Source organism: Symphalangus syndactylus, chromosome 18 (genome assembly GCF_028878055.3).
Source record: "Symphalangus syndactylus isolate Jambi chromosome 18, NHGRI_mSymSyn1-v2.1_pri, whole genome shotgun sequence".
In the NCBI taxonomy this organism is placed as follows: Eukaryota; Metazoa; Chordata; class Mammalia; order Primates; family Hylobatidae; genus Symphalangus; species Symphalangus syndactylus.
Window position 1 is genome coordinate 39,732,508 of NC_072440.2, and position 26,356 is coordinate 39,758,863.

General features: G+C 35.9%; 1 protein-coding gene across 4 annotated transcripts in view; it reads left to right on the top strand.

Annotated features, from left to right (window-relative positions):
• Positions 1-26,356, top strand: part of PDE4D (phosphodiesterase 4D) — a 1,541,788-nt gene that overhangs the window by 487,859 nt on the left and 1,027,573 nt on the right. For all 4 annotated transcript variants that reach the window (XM_055252913.2, XM_063622615.1, XM_063622613.1 and 1 more), the window contains exon 3: positions 14,087-14,316. In XM_055252913.2, the coding sequence (XP_055108888.1) occupies positions 14,087-14,316 (230 nt within the window). The remainder of the gene's footprint in view (positions 1-14,086; positions 14,317-26,356) is intronic.

Genomic DNA, 26,356 nt, shown 5'->3' on the forward strand with positions numbered 1-26,356 from the left:
GGATACTGCCCTGTAATTTTTTTCTTATAGTGTCCTTATCTGATTTTGGTCTGAGGGTAATGCTGGCCTCATAAAATGAATTTGGAAGTGTTCCCTTCTCTTCATTTTTTTTGGAAGAGTTTGAGAAGCATTTGTATTAATTCTTAAAATGCCTGCTACAATTCACCCTTGTTGCCACATGGTCCTGTGCTTTTCTTTGTTAGGAGTTTTTTTTTAAAAAAAATTACGGACTCAATCTTCTTACTTGCTATTGGTCTGTTGAGGTTAATGTAATATATTTCTCTATCCGTTTGCTTTCAGCCTATGTGTATCCTTAAGGCTTAAGTGAATCTCTTATTGTCTCAATATGAGACAGCATTTTGTTGGATTTTTTTTAATTCATTCAGCCACTTTGTGTCTTTTGATTGAATAATTTAATCTATTTATATCCAAGATTATTATTTATAGGTAAGGAGTTATTACTGCCATTTAAAAAATGGCTTTCTGGTGAGTTTGTGGTTCTTGTGTTTTTTTTGTTGCTGTCTTGTGATTTGTTGATATTTTGTAGTGGTGTGCTTTGACTCCTTGTTGTCTTTTCTGGATCTATTAGAGTTTTTCTTTTCTGGATCTATTAGAGATTTTTTTTTTTTTTCTTTGTGGTTACTATGGGACTTTCAAAAAACATCTTATAGCATCTTATAGTTATAATATTTTATTTTAAGCTGATGACAAGTTAATTTCAATCACATGCAAAAACTCTACACTTTTAATTTCCCCCATCATTTTGTGCTACTGATGTCATGCTTTGCATCTTTTTGTGTTGCGTATCCATTAACCAATTACTGTAACTATAGTTTATTTTTAATTATTTTACCTTTTAACTTTTATTCTAAATTTAGAAATAATTTATACATCATCATTACCACATTCAAGTATACAGAATTTAATTACGTATTTACCTTTTCCAGTGAGTTGTATACTTATATATGTATTTATGTTGTTATTTAGCAGCTTTTCATTTCAACTTGAAGAATCACATTAGTATTTCTTATAAGGCAGGTCTTGTGGTAATGAACATCCTCAGTTTTTGTTTGTCTGGGAATGTCTTACCTCTACATTTCTGAAGGCTAACTTTGCAGGGTACAGTATTCTTATTTGGCAGGTTTTTTCTTTCAATGTTTTGAACATATTATTCCATATTATTTATCTTTTATCCATGTAGGCCTGCACTGGTGTCTGTGAATTTGAAGAAGCAAACAGTCTTTCGGTCTTTACAGGCTGATTTTAACAATCTTCTCTTCCACCAGTGGCAGACCTGTTATTAGGTATGCAGATAGGTGTGGTTCCCTCTGGGTTTCTGGAGGACTCCCCCTGGCTCACTGAGTATGTCTATGGGTAGGGAGAACCGTCCCCAGATAAACATGAGAGAGCTTGGAACTAAGTCACTGCTGCTTCAGGGTCCACATCTGAGAGGGCTTGCCTCCAGGGAGTTGGATGGGCATACATCTCTGGGGACAAGATTGACCTTGGGCCAAGTCTAAGTGGGAATGGAGCAAAGTTATAGGGCCATCTCAGAATCTGCTGTGGAACCAAGTTTGGCAAGCCTATCTCTGAGAACATGGATGAGAATGAGTCCTGACAGGTTGCTAAGTGGACAGGACTGCTCTCAGGCTACAGTTTCAGTTTTAGGATATCATAGTTAGCAGACATCTCTATGCAAAACTCTACTCCTTTATATCTCTGCCTATTTATGTTATCAATGTCACATATTACAGCTTTTTATATTTTGCATTTGTTAACATAGTTTTATATTTATATTTTATATTTAAGTTCTATAACAGAGTTAAAAATAATTTATGCACCAACATTGCAATATTATACGATTTTTATTTGTCTAAATATTTACCTTTTCCTTTGTGTTGCTGTCTAGCATACTTTGTCCCAACTCAAAGGGCTCCTTTTAGCAATTCTTATAAGTCAGGTCTAGTGCTAAAGAAGTACCTTAGCCATCGTTTATCTTTATTTCTCCTCCATTTTCAAAATACAGTTTTGCCAGAAAGAGTATGCTTGGTTGACAGATTTTTTCTTTCAGCACTTTGAATATATTGTCCCACTCCCTTCTGGCCTATAATGTTTCTCCTGAGAAATCTGCTAATAATGTCATTGAAGGTCGCTTGTACATGATAAGCCATTTTCTCTTCCTTCTTTCAAGATTCCCTTTTTGTCTTTGATATTTGACAGTTTGATTATAATTTATGTTGGTATGTTGGTTTTTCCAAGTTTGAGTTTTATGAGTGTCTTGAATTTGGTTTTTCATTTCCTTCTTCTGATTTGGCAAGTATCTAGCCATTGTTTTTTTCAAATAAGCTTTCTGTCCTTCTCTCTTTCTATCGTCTCCTTCTCAGATTTGCATTATGTGTATGTTGGAACACTTGATGGTGTCCCATAAGTTTCTTAGTCTTTCTTCACTTTTCTTCATTCTTCTTTTTTTCCTCTTTGTATCTCTGGCTTCATAATTTTAAGTGGCCTCTCTTTGAGTTCATTTATTCTTTCTTCTGCTTGATCAAGTCATCTGTTGAAATGCTCTAGTGAACTTTTCAACTCAATTACTGTATTCTTCATCTCCATGAATGTTTGTTTTCTTTTTGAAGTTTGTTGATATTCTCATTTTGTTCCTGCATCATTTTCCTAATTTCATTTAGTTTTCTATCTGTGTTCTCTTGCAGCACATTGAGCTTAAGATTATTTTAAATTATTTGCCAAGTAACATAAATTCTTATTTCTTTCTGATTGGTACCTGGAGGTGTATTTCATTCCTTTGATTGTGTCATGTTTCCTGTTTCTTCGTGTGCCTAGTTATTTTTTTCTGTGATTTGTGCATTTGAAAAAGCAGCCACCTCTTCAGTCCTTATAAATTGGCTTCATACAGGGGAAGACTTTTACCAATTAGCTCACATAGAGATTTTGGGGGCCTCTCCAGTTTTTTTTTTTTTTTTTTTTTTTTTTACCAGGAGATACATCTTCTTTGAATTTGTGTGTGTTCTTTCCCAGTTAGAGTGATTTGCTTCTTTTTCTTCCAAGAGCTTTTAATCTCTTTCTCCGTCCGTTGTCTGTCTGTACCACTGCAGGTTCTGTGGCATTGCAATAAGCCACTGAGTTACGTTTTGCTCTCTGCAGACCCCAGGCATCCAAAGTATGTAGATTCCATTAGTGCTCTGAATCAGGCAAGACAGAAACCAGTCTCTCAGACAACACTCTGAAAAACCAGAACATTGGACATACATTCCACTCTTCTCTTTCTCTCCTAAGGGAGAAGTTATAAGGTGGGATTTTTTTTTTCCTGATGACACCAAGCTGTGCTGGCTTGGGGGAAGGGCTGTCATGGTTGATGTGAAATGCCTTTTCTCATCTGTTTCTATGAGACTGTTATTTTCTTTAAGTTTGCCTCAGGCACTGCAACTTCTTGACTGGTTTCTAGAATTTTCATAAAACTTTTTGGATCATATATTATTGCTAAGTTGGTGTCTCTGGTGGAGAATTAGATCTCTCACTGATGAAACTCTATAGACTACTTTTACAGTATTTAATATCACTCTTATTTCATCTCACATGTACATAGACACTTTCCTAACACTTATATAATTGTTCTCTCCCCAGTAGCTAATAGTGTTTCCTGTAACACATATTGACACATACTAAGTTCTTATATAAGAAAATATTTAAGGGAATTTTGTATTTTTCCACTAAACTTTCTGTTGATTATTTGAAGGTACCACACTTTTGGTTGTTATTGTGGCTTCGTGGTAAAATTTTATATGTATTAGAGAAAGACCGTAACCATGTTATATTTTATAACATGGCCTAATTCCTCCAAAAAATAAAATAAAAAAAAAAGATTATTTTCTTGCAATGACATTAAACTTAGAAAATTATTCAAAGGAACATCAGTCTTGATTATATAAGTCTTAGAAAAGTTGTATAGATGTCTTAATCTAAGTTCTACCTATTTCTTTCTGAGCTTATTTTTAAACATTTTGGTTTTGTTTGTTTTTATAAATGAGATGTTGGTGTGGTAGTTTTAACAACTGGTCTTTGATTTTATAAATAAAAGCCTTTTGCATATTTTACTTTAAAACTGGACAAACTTACCTGACTATTCTTACTTTCAATTATTTTTCAGTTGATTTTTTTGGGTTTCCTACATTAAACTAGGTTGTAATCAAATAAGGATAAAGTTGCCTTCACTTTTCTCATACTTTTATGCCTCCTATTTCTATTCCTCACATTGGGTTACTGAATTTGTTAGAGGTTTTTGAAAAATAGGGGCAATGTTGTATTTGGGCTAAAACTATGAACATTGAAATCAGCTAAACCTGGTCTCAAAACTCTGAAGGATCCTCAGTTAGAACTGAGAGGTCTTAAAAGACGTGGTGGCTAGAGAGAGGTCTGCACACACATTGCCATGAGTCCTCAGACCACATAAGACACTCTTTCTTGTCTGAAGCAAGGCTGGAGCCAGGCCTATATGGCCTGTGGAAAGCTCCCATGGAACAAGCCTGCTGTTCTCATTCCAGGCAAACTAACCTCTGTACAGTTGATAGTGTCACTATGGACAAACTAACCTGTTTAAGCTTCATTTTCCAAATCTGTATCATGGGAATAGTAACAGATTTTGTACAGTTTTTATAAGAATCAAGTAGCTACCTATACAATATATGTAATACAATAAATATTACTAAGTTTCTATTATCCTGATCTTAAGCATGAACCTATGCTTTACCAGTAGCTATAATGTTAAATATAAATTTAATATAAACATTCTTTTGATCCATAGTTTGTTTATCAAGGGGATATTTTGTAGTTATCTGAATATCAAAGCCAAAAGCAAAGCAACATTTCTGGCTCTCTGCACGTGGAAAGGGAACTTAGATTTCCTTTGTCTCCCCTTTCCTCCCACAGCCCAATATTTGTTAGTTTATTCTAGATTTACATACCCAGTTTATCATTATAAATATATCATCACTTAAATGATGGTTTTAGGTTTTGCTTTCATGGTTATACACATAGTTTTGATTGGTATTGGTATTTAAATAAAACTTGAGAATGAAGACAATAGATTATTTGTATTTCTTTTAAGGTTGTGATTTGACCCCTGATTCCTCAAGTGACAAACTTTTCAAAACACTTGAGAGAGTCAACTGGCTGAGTTTTACCTATACTTACTGTAAGACATAATTTTTAGCTGCTAAAAAAACAATGTTAGTTTCTTTTCTACACTTGGGATTCTATTACTGTATGTAACTGTGAAGGAAGCAATTGACAGAACTCATGTTTTTCCTTAATTTTTTTCCTTCCTCTACTAACAAAATCGAATTGACTTTATTTTTTAAAGTCACGCAGGAAATGTACAATGCTATTTATAAAAGGTTAATTGAATCCTAGAGTTGCAGATCGAGTTTCTTGTTAATGAGAATATACAGTAGAATATTACTGATGAGAGATTTTTCTATTCCTTTTTGGAAACTTTTTGGAAGTTTTGATGACTGAGTTATAGGAAATTGGCTTTAGAAAGACTTCAGTGATTTCTGTCTCTTCTAATCAGTATGAAATCACAGCCTATAATTGGATTATGCTCTGTGAATGTTTGAAACCTATCTGTTATCTTTGTGTTAACCTGAGGTAGAAATTTTCATTTTTATATAGAATTAGTTTTGCAAGAGTATCTTTTCTATATACAAATATCCATTTGAAAATTGATTGTGTTAAGTTGATACAATGCCCTTTTCTATATTAAAAGACATTAGGGTGTTTATTGCCGTGACTTGTTCGTTTCCTGTAAGGTTATTTGGGCAATAATAGCATTCAGTTTTAAGATAAAACATACATATTAAGTAATGAGACAAGAGGAAAAACATTTGGCATAAGGCTTAGAGAATTTTAAGGCTCATTTTCCATTATTGCTTTAGTGCATTATTAACAATTTCATGGGGACATGCAGGACTAATATATGGAGAAAGTGTCTACTATTGGCATATAATATGTTAAGATTGCAAATATGATTTTTAATCCACTGTGATAATAGCCTATTAAATTGTATCCTAGTCCTTGAAGAGTCACTAATATTATCTTGTTTATACTACAAATTTAGGTACAGGAAAACTTTACTTTTACAGAACTTAATGTTGCACCAAACTAACTGGACAGGAAAAAAAGGAACGTGGCATTGGAAGTGATAAAACAGAACCCATCCTCTGCCTACAACTGTCTTCTTCCTGGGCCTATCTGACTATTTAACATGCTAACCTTTACAATGCTTTGCATAGCTTAGGCCCTCTGAAAGCACTGAGTGCCTGAAATCTTTCATTCTTATTTAAAGCAAAATAGGTGAAAATCCTTAATCATGGTGTTTATATATTTGAAAGAATATTTGAACATGGGGAGAGACCCAACGAGTTTGAGTGGCTGAAGTTTTGGAATTTTTATAGAAATTCCCTATTATGTGTTTCAACTTTATGCCTGACTTATAATAATAGTTACAAATACTACATTGCTAGTAACACCAATATCCAATACCATTTCCTCTTTCCTAATTTCTTGCAGTTGAAGAAATGGAGATGAGTATGTCTATATGCTTCACTCTTTCCTCAGCAAGACTTATTTAGCATATGTTTTGTTCCAGGCACTGGCTAAGTGCTAGGGGTACAAAAGTTGTTTTGGCTCCCTTCCTTCCGGATGTGGCCATGTGTCCAGGCTAACAGAGTGAGTAGTCACATAGACAAATCATTCTCCTACAATTGTCAGGCTGAAGGCTGACTTGGTGTCATAAATAAAAAGGCAGAAGATGTTTGTGTTCATTGCCTTGGATGATATTTTCAACTTGTGTGGGCAGATTGAAAAGAAAAAGATGGCCGGGTGCTGTGGCTAACACCTGTAATCCCAGCACTTTGGGAGGCCGAGGCGGGAGGATCACCTGAGGTCAGGAGTTTGAGACCAGCCTGGCCAACATGATGAAACTCCGTCTCTACTAAAAATACAAAAAATTAGCTGGGCGTGGTGGCGGGTGCCTGTAATCCCAGCTACTTGGGAGGCTGAGGCAGAAGAATCGCTTGAACTCGGAAGGTGGGGGTTGCAGTGAGCTGAGATCACGCCTTTGCACTCCAGCCTGGGCAACAAGAGCAAAACTCCACTTAAAAAAAAAAAAAAAAAAAAAAAGAAAGAAAAGAAAAGAGAAATGGTTGGAGGATAGCAGCTTGGACAATGCCTAGGTTTTAAAGACAGTTAATTGAGGAGCCAGCAATGAGACTAAATGAAAATGACTGGAGAAGTAGATAGACAGAAATCAAAAATAAATGTCCAATTTATGGGGTGATCTACATCTTTTTTTTGTCTGCGACAGTCCAGGTGTTCTCTTTTTGTCGATGTCACAACTGGCTAGCACTTTCTTTCAACAAGCAAAAGTGTTATGTACTCCAGTAAACCCTAAGTTCTCTGTTACAGCTTTGATCATATACTGGTGATTATCTGTCTATTATATTTTTCCTCAAATGAACTGTAAGTGCTTAAGCAAAAGGAGGTGCCTAATTCATCTCTGCATTTTCAGTACCCGACACAAGCATCAAAGGTAGTAGGTGTTCAATAAATGATTAATTGAGAAATTAATAGGAATGGAAATACAATTAAGATAGGTTTAACCCCTTTAGAGATACACATATAAAAAAGCACTACCTGTAACAAGAAAATGCTAAATTTTTGTGGATTACCCCAACAAAAGATTATCTGTGGCTCATGTACCCCAAATTAAGTGTTTCTGATTGGCAAGTGTCTCTCTTGTAAACAGTGATTAAGAAACCATGGCTTCTTCCATCTCGTGGCTCTACCATCTTCAACACATGGTGAGGGGCTGCAGAGGGGAAGAGAAATAGGGGGTTGTACTCACAAAGTTTTTATGTGGCAGGCCTGAAAGTGGCACACACACAGGCACATACACATTTCCTTAACTTCTAATCAATGAGCATGTAATGTAACACTCACTGACATCTCTATAGCTACCTGTAAGGGAGTCTGGAGATGTGGTCTCACTGCATGCCCAGAAAGAAACATTCTTTCCTGCAATGCCTATATATGTATAAATATATATATGTATATACATGTTTACATATGTATGTATATGTATATATATGTGTATACATATAGTGTATGTGTATATATGTATACACACACACACACACATCTTAAGGGGATTTTCTTATAGAAATTTTATTTCTCCCCTCTCTCTATATATATATGAAATAAATATCAGAGACTGTGAGATTATTAAGAACCACAGAAATTTATTTAACCCTAGTAATGTGCATGCCTGTGTTTTAAAGGCCATTAAGTAGTTTGCTATCTACTTTTGAAAGAAAAAAAATTAAACAAAGGAATTAATTAAATACCTTGGATAAAAACTGAAACAAACAAAAAGGAAAATAATAATAATAAATTTAACATTCATCCATTGTAAGTGTCAATTATTATGGAATTGCTTACTTTAGGCATGTATTTCAGAATTTTATGCAGTAAAAAGCATAACATTAAAGTTATTTGTCAATTATTCCATATAAGTTGGCTAATTATTGAATATAATTTTATTTTACTACAAGGTAGCAGGTTCATATTACATTTATTTCAATATGTGAGCATTTCTTTTATTTTGATATTGCATATCTTGAAGCTGAATATGAGATATTTCTTTTTTCTTTTTTTTTTGAGACGGAGTCTCACTCTGTTGCCCAGTCTAGAGTGCAGTGATGCAATCTCGGCTCACTGCAAGCTCCGCCTCCTGGGTTCACGCCATTCTCCTGCCTCAGCCTCTCCGAGTAGCTGGGACTACAGGCGCCCACCACCATGCCCGGCTAATTTTTTTTTTTTTTTTTTTTGTATTTTTAGTAGAGACGGGGTTTCACCGTGGTCTCGATCTCCTGACCTGGTGATCCACCCGCCTCGGCCTCCCACAGTGCTGGGATTACAAGCGTGAGCCACCGCGCCCGGCCGTCAAATATGAGATATTTCTAAGTCCCATCAATAGCAAGGTGAATGTTGTATCATTTTATTATTATGACTTTTATTATACTTTTAAAATTGGAAAACAAGACATTTTTATTATAGGGAATACAGAAGCTAATAATTAATAAAGATACTAAAACAAAATTATTACCAATACTGCACAGGAGAGCCATTTTAGAGAATTAGGATACATCCTTAAACAATTTTTATGAATATAATATGTGACTTTTTTGTTTTGTTTTGATATTATTGTTTTATAAAAATGGGATCACTCCATAATCTGTTCTTCCCACTCAACATTGTATCATTAACATGATTACATATTCTTCTACATTACTTTAACAGCCTCATAGTATTTCATCATATGATATATCAACATTTACTAAGTCAATCCTTCAGTATAGCAATTAGATTACATCCAGTTATTTGCTATTATAAATGAGCTGCAGTGAACATTTTTGTGCCTGGATATTTGCCAAACAGTTTTATTAAACTATGTCTAAAATGTCAAAACCATTAGTTCTCAAACTTTAATATGCACTAGAATGATACTGGTGACTTATTCAGACTCATAAGCCCTACTCCTAGAGATTGTGTTCAGGAAGATCTGGAATAAGACCTGGGAGTCTGAATTTTAGCAAGCACCATCTATGATTCTAATGCAGAGGGTTCGAATGTCACATTTTGAGAAATAATAACTTGGAGACATTAGAAATACTATCTTTTTCCATCATCTCCTTGCCATAATGCCATTTTCTAACAATAACATAAGATACTTATTGCTCTGGCAATTAGTTTTACATCTCTCTCCAAAATAAAGGCATTTAACCTCATACCGTGTACCTGATAAGGTTGTTCTTTTTATTTCTGAAGCATAACTGATACACATTGATCTAGAGTGTGAAAAAAGCCTCTTTGACTGTTTTGGAATGGAAAATGTTAGAATATAGCCCTCTAGTGCTGTATCATTTTTATTATAAAGATAGAAGTATTTATAGAAAGTGAATTTAAACTAACAGAGTATAAGCATGAATGTAAACTTCATTTTTAGTAGAGATAATTATCTCAAAAAAGTTATGTCTTGAGGCAGTTTTATCTAGAAGAGAATGTCACAAACATTAAGTCATTCAACAGATAACCTCAGTTATATAAAGCATTTTTGCAATTGCAATGCTAACACCCAGAGTAGGCAGCTAAATGCTTATAAAAAGATGTTAACTTTGGCCAGCTATATTTAGTGCTACTGAAGCTTTGCTAGACTCATCCTTTGTTCTTCTTTTCTATGTTCATCCAGAAGAAGAGTATTTACACATGTATTAGGGTTCTTTAAAGGGACAGAACTAATAGGATAGATGTATATGTGAAAGGGAGTTTGTTAAGGAGTATTGACTCACACGATCCCAAGGTGAAGTCCCACAATAGGCGATCTGTAAGCTGAGGAGCAAGGAAGCCCGTTCAAGTCCCCAAACTTCAAAAGTAAGTAAAGTGGCAGTGCAAGGATCCAAAAACCCATCACTCTATAGAAGCATGTTATAACATTTGATGATTCTATAATTCTCATCGCACTCAAAAGTAGGAAAGCTGTTTTCAGTCTGTGGCCCAAGGCCCAAGAGCCCCTGGCAAACCACTTGTGTAGGTCCAAGAGTCCAACTGTTTGAGAACAGGAGTCTGATGATCGAGAGCAGGAAACATCCAGCATAGAAGAAAGATGGAGGCCAGAAGACTCCGGCATTCCAGTCCTTCCATGTTTCTCTGCCTGCTTTTAACCCAGCTGTGCTTGCAGCTGATTAGATGGTGCCTACCCACGTGGAGGGTGGGTCTGAGTCTCCCTGTACACTGACTGAAATGTTAATCTTCGGTAACACCCTCACAGACACACCCAGGAACAATACTTTGTATCCTTCAATCCAATCAAGTTGACACTCAGTATTAACCATCACAACACATAAGTCATTAACTTAATCATGACCTGTTTCCAATCCAGGAATGAAGTTCTGTTCTTAGAGGAACTTCCTAAGTACATAAGTACACAGAGGCTCACTTTCCCAATCTAAAAGCTAAGACTGTTCCAAGTGCATATGCTTTCTGGTTTTTTCTGCATTTGTTATCTCACAGAAATGTTGATTTGCCATTGGTTGTTGCAAAATCAGTATTTTATAACTTGAAGTGGTGTTAAGGTTTATTTTGTATAACCTCTTGATTTTATCCCTATGGAGACTAAAGACCAGCAAGGTTAAGACCAGCAGATCTGGAACAGGTTATTATAGAAATTTGTATATTATGTTGTTGCTAGAAAATGTAATTATTGCAAGGAGATGATGGAAAACATAGTATTTCTGATATCTCCAAGCCATTGTTTTTCAAAATGTGATGTTCAAACCCTCTGCATTGGGATCACAGGTGGTGCATACTAAAATTCAGACTCCCAGGTCCTATTCCAGATCTGCTGGTCTTAACCTTGCTTGTCTTTAGTCTCTGCAGACAAAAAATCAAGACATTATACAAAATAAACCTTAAGACCCCTTCCAGTTATGAAGTACTCTGATTTTGTAACAACCAATGGCACCTCTTAAGACCACCTGAGTAATTACTGGCAGAACAGGGGATAACATTTCTATCCTCTCATTTAATGACAGATTGTCATTCATTTCTAGTGTTTATGTGGGGCTGCTCTCATCTCAGTTCTGTTTAATTTTTCAAATGAAAATGTGAAGCTTATTGAGTTATGATCAATTAGTGTGTGTTCTGTTCTTTTCTAGTAATACTCACTCTGCCAGTGACTGTACTTGTTAAGGTAGTGCAGCATGGTGGCTTTTAGCTCCAATTTTAACTAGAAGAGATTTGGGTTTGGATCCTGACATGTAGGGTGATCAGTCATGCTGGTTTCCTTGGGACTGTGGGGTTTCCCTGGACATAGGACTTTGAGTGCTAAAATCGAAAGGTCCTAGGCAAAGTAAAATGATTAATCACCCCACTAGCCATGTGGTGTGTGGCCAGTGCATGCTATCTGATAGGTCTCTGGGGTTTTTAATGGGTAAAATGGGAAAAGTAAGAAGAACTAACTCATAGGATTTTAGTAAAAATTAAATGAGACAGTATATGTAAAACATGGCACTACTTAATAAAGACTCAGTAAATATTAGTCATTATTATAGATGTTTTATAAAGCAAGTAGATTCCTCAAAGCACAGATTCTCAGAATATAGGATTTGAAATAAATGAACTTTCTTTTTAGCTTTGACCTCTTTCTTTTTTTTTTTTAAACCTTCTCAGTACCCTTCTGTCGTCTTGTCTATACAACTGGACAATACAACCCAAGGTTGGATAGAGTCCACCATCTCACGTCCTTTTACCTTTTTCAAGATATAAATCAGGAAGACAAAAATTTTCTATTTGGGAACCGATATGAAGAATGAGCATCAAAGACAGCATAGAGCTATGGAGAAAGGGGAAATTAGCCTGGATTATAATAATAGCTGCCATTTTGTTGAGTGCAAACTCTTTGCCAGATGTTGGTGCTTCAAATACGTTACATGTTTGGTCCACACAAAGACTCTGAGAGGTAAATATTATTATCTCAGTCTTCAGATGGAGAAACAACCTCAATGAGCCTAAGTGACTTGCCCAAAGATAGTTGTATACTAAGGAGTGTAACAAATGAGGTCTGGATGTTCCAAGCTCAACGAGTGTCTTAACTTTCAGCCAACGGGTTAATTTTGGGAAATATAAACTTCTTCACCTATAAAACTCAGAAGGGAAGGAAATTGCCATATATGAGTGCTAATCACAATGCAGTTAATGAACTATGCACATCATATGCATGGTCTCATTTAATTCTTGTATGTAAATATTAGTCCCATTTTTATAATAAAGAAACGGAAGCCTTAGAGAGACTAAGCAACACTCTACCAATACAAATAGTAAAGTGGCAGTGCAAAGATTCAAAAACCCAGCACTCTATAGAAGCATGTTATAACATTTGGTGATTCTATAATTCTCAATATGTGGATATAATAAATATTGCTAGAGTAAACTTTCCAGCCATTTGGAAATAATTATTGCTCGTGTAATAGTATATTTTTCTCAACTAGAATCAAAATATTAAATTTTGACCTGGGTTTACCTTTGCATGTGGATAACATGGGTCAAATTTGCAAAATTCTGCTGAGCTGTGACTTAAATACAGTTCTACTGGGTCCTCAAGTTTCTTTTAAAGTCTTTTTTTCTTACTATCCTCTCAGTCTTATAAAAATTGGCAAGAGTATATCTGAGTAAGATGTGACATATGAAAACATATGTTTCAAATATGGCCTTAAATATGCAGAAAGAAATAGGACTTTTTTTCTTCCTCTCTCTTCATGGACATGCATGTAAGAAAAATGTATATAAATATACAGTCATGTGCTATATAACATTTTAGTCAACTATGGACCACACATACTATGGTGGCCATAAGATTATAATACTGTATTTTTACTGTATCTTTCCTATGTTTAGATATGCTTAGATACACAAATATTTCCCATTGTGTTATGATTGCCTACAGTATTTAGTACAGTAACAATGTACTATCTAGGTTTGTGTAAATACACCGTGATGTTCACACAACAAGGAAATTTCCTAATGATGCATTTCTCAGAATGGATCATTATCAAGTGATGTATAACTGTATATATATATATATATACGTATGACACATGCATATGTCAATATATATATTTAACGATGTTTGCAATTCATTTCATAGAAATTGTAAAAACATTTTGATTTATCCTTGATTTTATAGAATTCACACACAAAGCTAATAAATTCTAAGATTACTGAAGATGTTAGTTAACTGTTTTAACCAAGCCACACCTGGTGAACAAATTTGCTGTTTTAAAAATAAATTTAGATTTTAGTTAATCAAATATTGTTCAGTTAATGTCACTCTTTTCTAGATAGCATTTTTCATGTATACATTTTACTTAATTTCTTTCCCAGGAAAGTATTAAGCCATCATGTAATGATAAACACTGTGACTTTTGTTGATTATATGTGCTTTCTTGAATTATTACCTCAGGCCTCTGAGGAAACACTACATTCCAGTAATGAAGAGGAAGACCCTTTCCGCGGAATGCAACCGTATCTTGTCCGGAGACTTTCATGTCGCAATATTCAGCTTCCCCCTCTTGCCTTCAGACAGTTGGAACAAGCTGACTTGAAAAGTGAATCAGAGAACATTCAACGACCAACCAGCCTCCCCCTGAAGATTCTGCCGCTGATTGCTATCACTTCTGCAGAATCCAGTGGGTGAGTGCCCTCAGATGTCATTTCCCCATTTTATATTTTAGATGGTGATTGTTATCTGTGGTCTTTTGAGTGTTTGTGGCTCATTGCTTGATTTGAGTGGAAGAACAATGGGGTTTCTAGAGTCAAAAAAAAAAAAAAAAAGGATGAATTTCTCAGGTGACATTTCTATATCTGCAGGAGAAGACATTTTAGTGAAATTATTTTATAAGGAAGAGCTGAAAATATATTGGTGAATGCTAATAAACATTTGCAAAAGGGCAGTTGAACTTGGAAAATTAAAATTGGCCGTAAGTGACTTGATAGAAAACATTTTAACAAATGAGAACTAATGGACAAATTACCATGTAGTGATACATGTCTAGAAACAATAGGAAATGTTCATTGATGCAAACTGAATTTGGAATCAAGAATAGATTGTATTGTAATTAGAATCAAAAGAAATATGCAATGGTATTCATGAGTCTAAAAATTTTGCCTTTGACATTTTGAGGTATTGCTTACCAGAATACTATTTCAGCTCCCAGTATAAGGTGATTTTATTTAGCATTAGTAGTTATAGAGGAGTCAGCCACAGCCACATCTCCATCATGTAACATTTTTATTTCCTACTTTGCAGGGTATAATTTTTGTTTTTATTCTTTTTTGTGTTGTTTACCAATGGAGTTTTACACTTTAAAGCAATGTCACCAGGTTAAAAATTGTAAAAGAAAGTAAGGATATTGGGCACATCCATTATTTGTTCTTGTGACCAGCTGCATTTTTAAGAAGCCTGGATAGAAAGGAAAGAGGATGAAGCCAGTGGGCCTTACATAGATAGACTCTTGAACATTTGCTAAAACTACAAGAACAAAACAATTACTATGCTACAAATGTGATGCTCCCACATTCTCTGCCAAGTTAAAGGCATCTCTGGGGAAAATGCCTTTTGGCTCTTGTTAAAGTTAGGAAGGTTGTGCTCAGAGGAAATTTGGCTAGTAATTCAACTCAAAGATACTGAATTTAGCTGTTTTACTTGTTATTGACCAGTCTAAGGGACCTGTGTTAGAAAAAGGTATGAGGAAAATACTACTAGATAAATAATAAGACAACAAATATTCACCTTGAAGCAATGAAAAGAGGAAATATATTTTGTTTCTGTTGTTGTAATTGAACTATGTGTTTAAAGAAGAATGCACACACATTGATCAGACTCATACTAAAGCAGATGGGAATTTTATATGACAGCTTGACCTGAACATTTTTTGAAAAATGCTGTTCCCCTGAAACTATTTCTTCTTTCTTTGGAATTAACATTGCTGCCATTCATTCTGATTCACAGATATCAGGTGTATCCAGGGATCCCAAGACCACCTTCGGGTTCAATGATTTGCTAGGAGAGCTCTCATAATTCAGCAAATAGTCATATTCATGGCTCTGATATGTTATAGCAAAAGGATTCAATGCAAAATAAGCAAAGGGAAAGGTAGATAGAACAAAATCTGGAGGAAACCAAACATAAGCTTCCAAGAGTCCCTAAGTGAAGTAAGACAAGACGCACTTCATTCCTCCAGTAATGAGTTGAGACAACACATGTGTAATGTGTTCACCAGGGATGCCTTTACCAGGGAAGCCTATTAAAGACTCAGTACCTAGAGTTTTTACTGGAGGCCAGTCACTTAGGTACCCTCTGCCTAGGATATACAAACTTCCAGATTTCCAGAAGGAAAGTGGATATTCAGCATAAACCACATTATTTGCAGTTAGGCAAATTGAGCCAGTATTACCATTTAGAGAATGATGGATCACTCCTGAAATTCAGGTCCGCTGAAGGCCAATGTTTCAAACAGGTCTTCCTATATTTAATTGACACAGTCCTGATTAACCGTTTACTACACACCAGGTTATCTTAGAATAGTTATCTTACTTTCTTCACACTTGTGGAAGAAGAGATTATAATTAAAATTAAAATGCACTTATTTGAAGCCCTGATGTATTCAATTAGCTTTGGTATCTCAAAAATTTTGGTTGCTAACCATGATTTCTCATTTTGAGTTGGTGTTATATCATGTGCCCTTAAAATAAAATGATGCTATATACCTAATATATCTCTATGTAGTTGGACATTGTGTGTAATCTAAAATCTTGAGCTGGGCACAGTGGCTCATGCCTGTAATCCCAGCACTTTGGGAGGCCAAGGCAGGGATTGATTGAGCTCAAGAATTTGAGACAAGCCTGGGCAACATGGCAAGACCCCATCTCTATCAAAAACACAAAAAAATAGCTGGGTGTAGTGGCATGTGCCTGTGGTCCCAGCTACTCAGCAGGCTGATGCAGGAGGATCACTTCAGCCTGGGAAGGCAGAGGTTGCAGTGAGTCAAGATCCTGCCACTGCACCACGGCCTGGATGTCAGAGAGAGAATGTATTGCTAAAAACAGTCTCCAAGTGTCAAGGAACTTCAGGGTTCTGAACTGTCTATATCACAGCATTTCTGTTGATTCAAATTCATTTCCATCTTCATTAAAAGTCTAAGAATCAAGTATAATTGACCCTTGAACAATACAGGTTTGGACTGCACAGGTTCCCTTATATGAGGATTCTTTTCAACCAAACACAAATGGAAAATACAGTATTCCTGGGATGTGAAACTCATGTATACAGATGGGCTGACTTTTCATATATGTCGGTTCCACGGGGCCAATTGCAAGACTTGAGTATGCATGAATTTTGGTACATGTGGTAGTCCTGAAACCAATCCCCTACGTATACCAAGGAATGACTATATAAGCAATATCATGCTTACTATTTACAAATTTATCCAATATTATGAAGAAAATAATTTTTCTTTCTGAAAGATAGAACAAGGGTTCCATTTCAAAAGAAACAATAGACAATAATGGCCAATCAACAAGAACCAAACTAAGTAGGTATTAAAGGTATTGTTATTAAATTTGGAAGCCAGAACAATTTGTGAATTGAATATTGAGGAATAGAAAATTCGGGAGTATAATTTTCTGGAATGTCGAAGCTTTGGAGAAGTAGAAGGTAAAGTTCAGGGCCGGGCGTGGTGGCTCACGCCTGTAATCCCAGCACTTTGGGAGGCCGAGGTGGGCAGATCACAAGGTCAGGAGATCGAGACCATCCTGGCTAACATGGTGAAACCCGGTCTCTACGAAAAATACAAAAAAAAATGTAGCCAGGCTTGGCGGCATGTGCCTGTAATCCCAGCTACTCGGGAGGCCGAGGCAAGAGGATGGCATGAACCTAGGAGGCAGAGGTTGCAGTGAGCTGAGATTGTGCCACTGCACTCCAGTCTGGGTGACAGAGTGAGACTCTGTCACAAAAAAAAAAAAAAAAAAAAAAAAAAGAAGGTAAAGTTTGGGCTTATATTCTGTAGCCATTTTAGTTAACCAGGAGCCCCAGATTCCTTTACAGCTGTCAGAAAGAGCTAATGGGAAATTTAGCCTATTTTAACTGAGTTGTCTCTGGCCCAGTTCCCCATTATTAAAGGTTAGTATGCCTTTAAGTCCCATCGCCAACCTATACTGAGACCATACCTTAGCAATTGCAAATCTTTGATGGTCAAGGCGACTTTTCATGCCCTCCAGACTTATTTTCCTTTCTTTCTTAACATTATAGCCTTTTGCTCTTTCTTCTGGCATATCAGTATGCCAGATACTTGCTTTGTCAAGTGTCAGGCAGTGGGTCTAGAGACTTGTTCCACCCCTTTAGAATGCCACAGTATGGCCCTGAGAATCATCAGTTTCTGAAAAAGAACTTTGACGTGCAGAAATAAGTGTCGTGGATGACAGCTATTAGCTTCCTCATGAAGTACTTGGGTCAAGAGACTGAGTTCAAAAGGACTTTTAGTTATTCACACTTCCATATTTCCACTTTGAGTTTTTTTTTCCCAAGCAATGCGAATGTGTTCAAATGTACACTTTTTAACAATTTCTTTTGAGAATGCCCAAACTGTTAGGTTGTGTGTGTGTTGTGATTTAGCAAACTTTAGAAACTGTAAATGAACACAAAACAGAATTATTAAGACCTGGGATGCCTATAACCCTGAATTCATCTGCCAGTTAACTTTCCATACAGGGTAGGCTCATTCAGGCTTCATTGCTGTTTATTGCCCTTCCTCGAAGTAAGAGAGACAGCTATTAATGACTTGAAATGTTATGAACGTGGCATAGAAGTAATTTGGAAAGTCAGTTTTCATATTTTCCTCCTAAATAATTTTCTATTACCTTTTATAAAATCTTTTTATTAAGGTATAATTTATGTACATTATACATCTTGAATTATTATGTATTTATACTCTCATGTAATCACCATCCTATTTCTCAACTTATGACTAAAGGTTACTTTGCTTCCTCTTGGACTTCACATAAATGGAATTGTACTGTATGTACTTGTTGTGTCTGGCTTCTATTAGTCGAACATTTTTTTTTAATATCCATGTTTGTGTATATCTCAGCAGCTTGTTCTTTTTATTGCATAAATATACCATAATGTATTTATTTTTACTCTCTTACTAAAGAACATTTGGGTTGTTTCTGGTTTGAGGGGATTATGAATGAAGCTGCTGTGTACACTTATACCAGTCTTTTTGTGAACATATGCACTCATTTCTTTTGGGTATATTCCCAGGAGTAGCATTTCTGAGTCATAAGGAGGCAAATATTTATTTTCATTACTGTCCAACAGTTTTCTAAAGTGTTGTACTCTTTTACCCTCCCACCAGCAATATGTAGAAGGTACAGTTGTTCTACATTCTCACCAACACTTAGTATTTTCAGTCTTTTTCATTTCGGTCATTCTGGTGAATGTATAGTGGTATACTACTGTGGTTTTAATTTACATTTCCCCAATGAGTAGGAATATTGCTTACCTTTTGATGTGTTTATTGAACATTTGGATATCTTCTTTGTGTTATGCCCATTCAGGCATTTGTTCAGTTTTTCTTTTACTTATTGATTTCTGAGGGCTGTTTGTATATTCTAGACATGAGTCTTTTATTAGACATGTGTATTATAGAGTGAATATTTTGTTCTAAACAGTGTCTTGAATTTTTACTTTATGTTTACTTTGAATATGTTGGTAATCCTAGGGACCTATGAAATATGAGGGGAGTGTGCAGCAGGGAGAAGAAACTGTATGGCAAGAAGTGGACCCAACTTAATAAGGGGAAAACAAGAATGACATTAACCCACAGAGCAATTTCACTTGGAGACAAGGACAGCCGGTCCCTTGAATATTGGATGGTGGCAAATAAGACATCCAAGCACTAAGAGGGTAGGCAGAGAAGAGTCGAGAATGAAGCAACAGCGTGCTTATGGTGGCTGATGGCCGGGTAGTGAGTGGACAAGAGTGGGGCTCTGGACATAGATGGTCTGAATTTGAGTCCTGTCTCCCAGCTACTACCATCTTGTGAAGGCACTTAACCACTCCAAGTTCCTAATTTTACAAAAGCAAAAGTAGGAATAATGTGAGCACCTACCTCATGGGTTTGTTCTAATGATATAATACCTATCCCCGTTTTTCACGTATTGTAGATACTTAATATATAACATCAAAAACTACAACTCCTACACTGGGAAAATATTAGAACAAATAATGTTTGTTGTTGTTAATGTTTGTTTACTTATTGGAATTGGCTTCGGAGATCCTCTACAAATAACTCTTGGGGTAGAGGTGGATGTTCTAGCAGATTTGGGAGTCAATCAGAAACTGGCTCCTGTTTCAGAAAGTTACAGTTATTATGGACTTCGGACATTTGTGTTCAGAAGTCTGTATCTGGCATCTTCCCGCACACATGTCTTGCTTTCAAGTGCTGTTCAGTTATGCTTGGAATGAGAATGGTGGTCTCCCTACTTCTGCTTCACTTCTTCCATAACCTTGCTGACTTCTAAATAGTTTCCTGCTCAGAATCCTTAGGAGGAATTAGGATCTCCTTTCAGCCCTATCTTGGGCACTGGCTTACATTCGCCCATGTGGTCCATGTGCCCCTAGACAATCTAAGGAGAGTTTAGCTTGCCACACATGTGGAAATCATTCCCAGTGCACAGGTGGGAAGTTATGGGAATGAAGAAAGGGTGGGGGAGGTAGCAATAAAACTCTCTACTTACATTTCATTGCTGCATCTGCTATAATAAAATGAGAGCCAAGAAGCAACTTATTCCCTTGTGACATGATGACACACCTCTGCATAGATGTATATTCAGGGATATGGGTGGGTAGAGAATGTTACAAACACTTTCTCATCCCTAGTATCCTATTACCTGTCTGAAGAAGTACACTGTGTACCTTCGTATCACTATGTCCTATAAAAAAAGAAAATGAAAAGAATGTGAAAGAAGACATGGTCCCTTTTGGGGATAAATTTAACTACCCAACAGAGACAGAAGAATTACTTTATTCATGTAAGGGTTCATTTTACAAGGATCTTCCAGAAATATTTCCTTGATTTGTGTGCTGTTCACAGAGGGACCAGTCCCAGATGCCAGTTAGACATTGGATTCTTTGACTAACCACTCTTCATCTTGTGCTCTTGAGTACAAACAGTACGTTAGAGTGAACATTAAAAAAAAGATTATTTTCAGCAATTTATTCCTGAATCAAAATCCAAACAAAGTAAAAAAAGAAAAACAGAAGGCTGGATCAGACACATCTGATCTTTCAAATTTGGTCTTTTAAACTTAAGATATTAATGGGCATTTCATATTTTAAATAATTTGGATATAAGGATTTATAAAGCTAGAGATTGTATTTCACAGTCTACCATGAAGCCTGTACCTTCATGTTTGATATATGTTCAAGCTTCAAGTGATTTATCTAAGTTCTTATTGAATGTTATATGGAAGATCTATAACCCACTAGGCAAAGCTTCCCAAAATTGAAAACAAAACACATAATTGTGATTGTGAAACATTCTCTAGAAATATAGTATTCTTGAGCTAGATGAAATTTTAAAAGGAATCAATGCCAAAAATTGGGAAACAATACTTCCAATAATCTTGAAGGTACATACTAAGCAGACAAAATTGGATTCTTTTGGTTTTGATTGATTTACATGCAATTTATGATTGTAGTGTTTATCTAAACTTCTCAGGATACTCACAAACTATCACAAGCCTTTTATTTTAAAGCATTGTTCTGATTAATTGTATCTGTCTTTGCTTTAAACTTTGTAAATTTGTGATTTTTTTTTTTTTTTTTTGAAATGGAGTCTTGCTGTGTCACCCAGGCTGGAGTGAAATGGTGTGATCTCGGCTCACTGCAACCTCCGTCCCCCGGGTTCAAGTGATTCTCCTGCCTCAGCCTCCCAAGTAGCTGAGAATACAGGCATGTCCCACCACACCAGGCTAATTTTTGTATTTTTAGTAGAAATGGGGTTTCGCCATGTTGGCCAGGCTGTTCTCAAACTCCTGGTCTTGTGTAATCTGCCCGCCTCAGCCTCCCAAAGTGCCAGGACTACAGGCGTGAGCCATCATGCCTGGCCCAAAATTTGTGATTTTCAAGATTAAAATTAGATTCTAAGAGTGATGGAGCACTTTAAAATATCTGGATAAAAATAATCTTATTTCCAGAATCAGGGCAATTCTTGAATCTAATCTAAAATAAGCAATGAAAAAATGCTGACTTTTTTCTCACCTATCATAGAATCTCTAAAAGGTTTAGGCTGTATCTGCCATGCCTTCAATTTACAAAATAATAAGATCGTGATTAAACTCCAATGTCTTTTTCAGGTTATCACAGTACCTTTTCATTCTTGTAGTACATTCTGGTGTCTTTATTAAGGATATGCTGAATGGACTGATACTATACCACAGTATTTTACTTTATATCTGTGTGTCAGTAAAGCAGCATGTACCAGGGGAAGGTTTACCTTTAGAAATCAAAGGCTTCTATTTCACCAGTCTCCCACGTTGTTAAAAACACTAAAGAGGGTGGCAACTTTTGCATTCACCAACATCAGAGCATCTGGTCCCTATTTTCAAAACTTTCTTGTGCCAATGTGACTTGTTTTAGTCACAGAGATTGGTTGGGGAATCCCATATTTTTTAAGGTGGACCCAAGGAAGCATTTATTTTACCGTGAAAAGTGCTAGGGCACAATACTATATTAAGCATAAGGCAGAACTCAACGAAGCCCTGTCCTTTGATTATTTCCATCACTGAATAATAATTGTTCCACTCCATAAATAGTTTCTTTGCAACAAACACTGCCCTGGCTGACCATCCTTATGTAACACAGAACTGTGAATCAGTGAAGTGTTTAAGGAGAGCGTATAATTCTTTAACAGCCTTTTTATTCTGTTTTACAGTATTTGTGTTTATGAAAAAAATGTAGGTAAAAGCATTCTGTCCAAATTATATTTGTTTAATTATTATGTACTGCATAATATATAATACTGATTCAAACTTAATATGACCAGAGTGCATTGCTTGGAGAAATTCAAAACGAAAAATATATTTTCAGTTGAAATTCATTAAAGGATGAAGTAATCAAACTTTTTTCTCTACAAATGAGCACTACAAAATGGCAAAAGGTTTCTTAAAAAAAGTCTGTATATAGAAAAAAAAAACTGTAGAAAAAATATATCACTTCTTGGGTTAAACACACTTCCCTCCAACCAAAAAAAAAAAAAAAAAAAAAAATCTAGGTACTTAGAATTCTTTCTAGAACTTAGAATTTCATTATTATTTATCATCCCATTTCTCTCATTCATTTAGAATCTGCCCTCCAGTTGAAAGGAAGTAGATGGAGCTGGGCACTTTTAGATTATTTCAAATCTGAGGAATTCAACAAAAATAAATACTATTTAGTTATGTTGTTTGAAGTAATGTATGCAATGTATCTGGATGATGGATTAACTTTATTTAATAGATTAGCATCATTTACACTGAAGTTTGTGGCTCTGAGCTTCGTTAAGGTGAGACCTTTGTCCACATTCCCAGGAGGGCATTTTCTCAGGGGGTTCTGAATTTTACCATGATGTAATTCCTAAACAATTGTGATTAGTGCTAAATGTTATCATAAACACACACACACACACACACACACACCTTGCTGTGTGAAAGCTAGATATAGAAATTAAAAACTTTAGAATACTTAAGTTTTTTAAATATGTAATTTATAATATATAAATAATATTTAGAATATAAAGTTTATAATACATAAATACTATACTTCTTTACCGTTCACTTTCTAGAACTTTCCCAGCTTTTGATCACACATTTCAAGGGTGGTCTCCCACTTTACTCCTCTACTAACTGTTCTGTGTCTCAGTTAACATGTGATTTTTGGCTTTCTTATTTCTCCAACATTATTTAATTCAGACTAACTTTATTTCTTGGAGGTATATACCAGACATACCTCGGAGATATTGTGGGTTCAGATCCAGGCCACTGCAATGAAGAGAATATCACAATAAAGCAAGTCACACATACTTTTTGGCTTTCCAGAACATATAAAAGTTATGTTTACACTATATTGTAGTGTGCAATAGCATTGTCTCTAAGAAAACAATGTATATGCTTTAAGTAAGAAATACTTTATTGCTAAAAAAAATGCTAACAACTATCTGAGCCTTGAGCAAGTCAGAAACATTTTGCTGGTGGAGAGTCTTGCCTCAATGTTCATGACTGCTGACTGATCAAGGTGGTGGTTGCTGAAGATTGGGGTGGCTGTGACAATTTCTTAGAATAACACTACAGTGAAAATTGCCACATCCATTGATTCCTCCTTTCATGAACGATTTCTCTGTAGCATGCAATGGTGTTTGACAGCATTTTACCCATAGTAGAACTTCTTTCAAAATTGGAGTCAATCCTCTTAAACCCTGCTGCTGGTTTATCTACTAAGTTTATATAATATTTTAAATCCTTTGTTGCCATTTCAACAATGTTCACAGCATCTTTACCAGAAATAGATTCTGTCTCAAGAAACCATTTTCTTTGCTTCATCCCTAAGAAACAACTCTTCATTCTTTCAAGTTTTGTCATAAGATTGCAGTAATTTCATTACATCTTCAGGTTCTATTTCTAATTCTAGTTCTCTGGCAATTTCCAGCACATCTGCAGTTACTTTCTCCACTTGAAGCCCTCAGAGTCATCCATGAGGGTTGGAATCAATTTCTTCCAAACTCTTGTTAATGTTGACATTTTGACCTATGCCTATGGATCACAAATATTCTTAATGGCATCTAGAATGGTGAATCCTATCCAGAAAGTTTTCAACTTACTTTGCCCTGATCCATCAGAGAAATAAGTATCTATCATAGCGATAGCCTTATGAAATGTATTTCTTAAATAATAAGGCTTAAAAGTTGAAATGACTCCTTGATACACGGGCTTCAGAATGAATGTTGTGGTAGCAGGCATGATAACATTAACCTCCTTGTACATCTCCAGCAAAGCTCTTGAGTGACTAGGTGCATTGTCAATGAGCAGTCGTATTTTGAAAAGAATCTTTTTTTCTGAGCAGTACGTCTCAATACTGGGCTTAAAATATTTAGTAAACCATGCCGTAAACAGATATACTGTCATCCAGTCCTTATTTTTTTTATTTATAAAGCACAGGCTGAGTAGATTTAGCACAATTCTCAATGGCCCTAGAATTAATTGGAATATTAAATGAACATTGTCTCTAACTTAAAGTTACCATCTGCATTAGCTCCTACCAGGAGAGTCAGATTTTCCTTTGAAGCTTTGAAGCCAGGCATTGACTTTCCCTCTCTAGCTATGAAAGTTGTAGATGGTATCTTCTCCCAATAGAAGGCTATTTTGTCTCCACTGAAAATCTGTTGTTTAGTGTAGCTGCCTTCATCTTAGTTAGACCTTCTGGATAACTTGTCGCAGTTTATACATCAGTACTTGCTGCTTCACTTCACACCCCCCCCTTTTTTTTTCCAGCTTTTATTTTAGGTTCAGTGGGTATTTATGCAGCTTTGTTAAATGGGTAATTTGTGCACCCTGTACTTTTATGTATTGGAGGTGGATTCTTTTCTTTAAACATCTTGAACCACCCTCTGCTGGCATCCAACTTTTCTTCTGCAGTCCTTAACTCTCTCAGACTTCATTGAATTAAAGAGAGTTAGGGCCTTGTTTGGGATTAGGCTTTGGCTTAAGGGAATGTTGCGGCTGGTTTGATCGTCTATCCAGACCACTAAAGTTTTCTCCACATTATCAATAAGGCTGTTTGGCTTTCTTGTCATTTCTGTGTTCACTGGAGTAGTACTTTTAATTCCCTTCAAAAGCTTTTTCTTTGTATTCACAACTTGGCTAACTGGTACAAAAGACCTGGCTTTCAGCCTGTCTTGGCTTTTGACCTGTCTTCCTCACTAAGCCTTATTATGTCTAACTTTTGACTTAATGAGAGAGACCTGTAACTTTTCGTTTCACTTGAACACTTATAGGACATTGTAAGGTTATTAATTGGCCTAATTTCAATATTATTGTGTGTCAGGGAATAGGGAGATCTGAGGAAAAGAGAGAAATTGGGGAATGGTGGCCAGTCAATGGAACAGTGAGAATACACGCAACATTAGTCCATTAAGTTTACTGTCTTACATGGGCATGGTTTATGGCACCCCAAAAATTAAAATAGTAACATCCAAGACCACTGATCACAGATCACTCTAACAGATATAATAATAATGAAAAAGTTCAAAATATTCTGAGAATACCAAAATATGACATAGAAACACAAAGTGAGTACATGTTGTTGGAAAAAATGGTGCCAATAGACTTGCTTGATGCAGGGTTGCCACAATATTCAATTTGTAAAAGCACAATATTGTGAAGTGTGATAAAGCAATGTGTTAGTCTGTTTTGCATGGCTCTAAAGAATACGTGTGACTGGCTAATTTACAAAGAAAAGAGATTTATTGGGCTCATGGTTTAGCAGGGTGTCTGGGCATGGCACCAGCATCTGCTTGGTTTTTGTGAGGCTTCAGGAAGCTTTTATTCATGGCAGAAGGTGAAGGGGGAGCAGCTGTGTCATATGACAAGAGAGGGAGTAAGAGAGGGGGGCAGGTGCCACACTCTTTTAAACAATCAG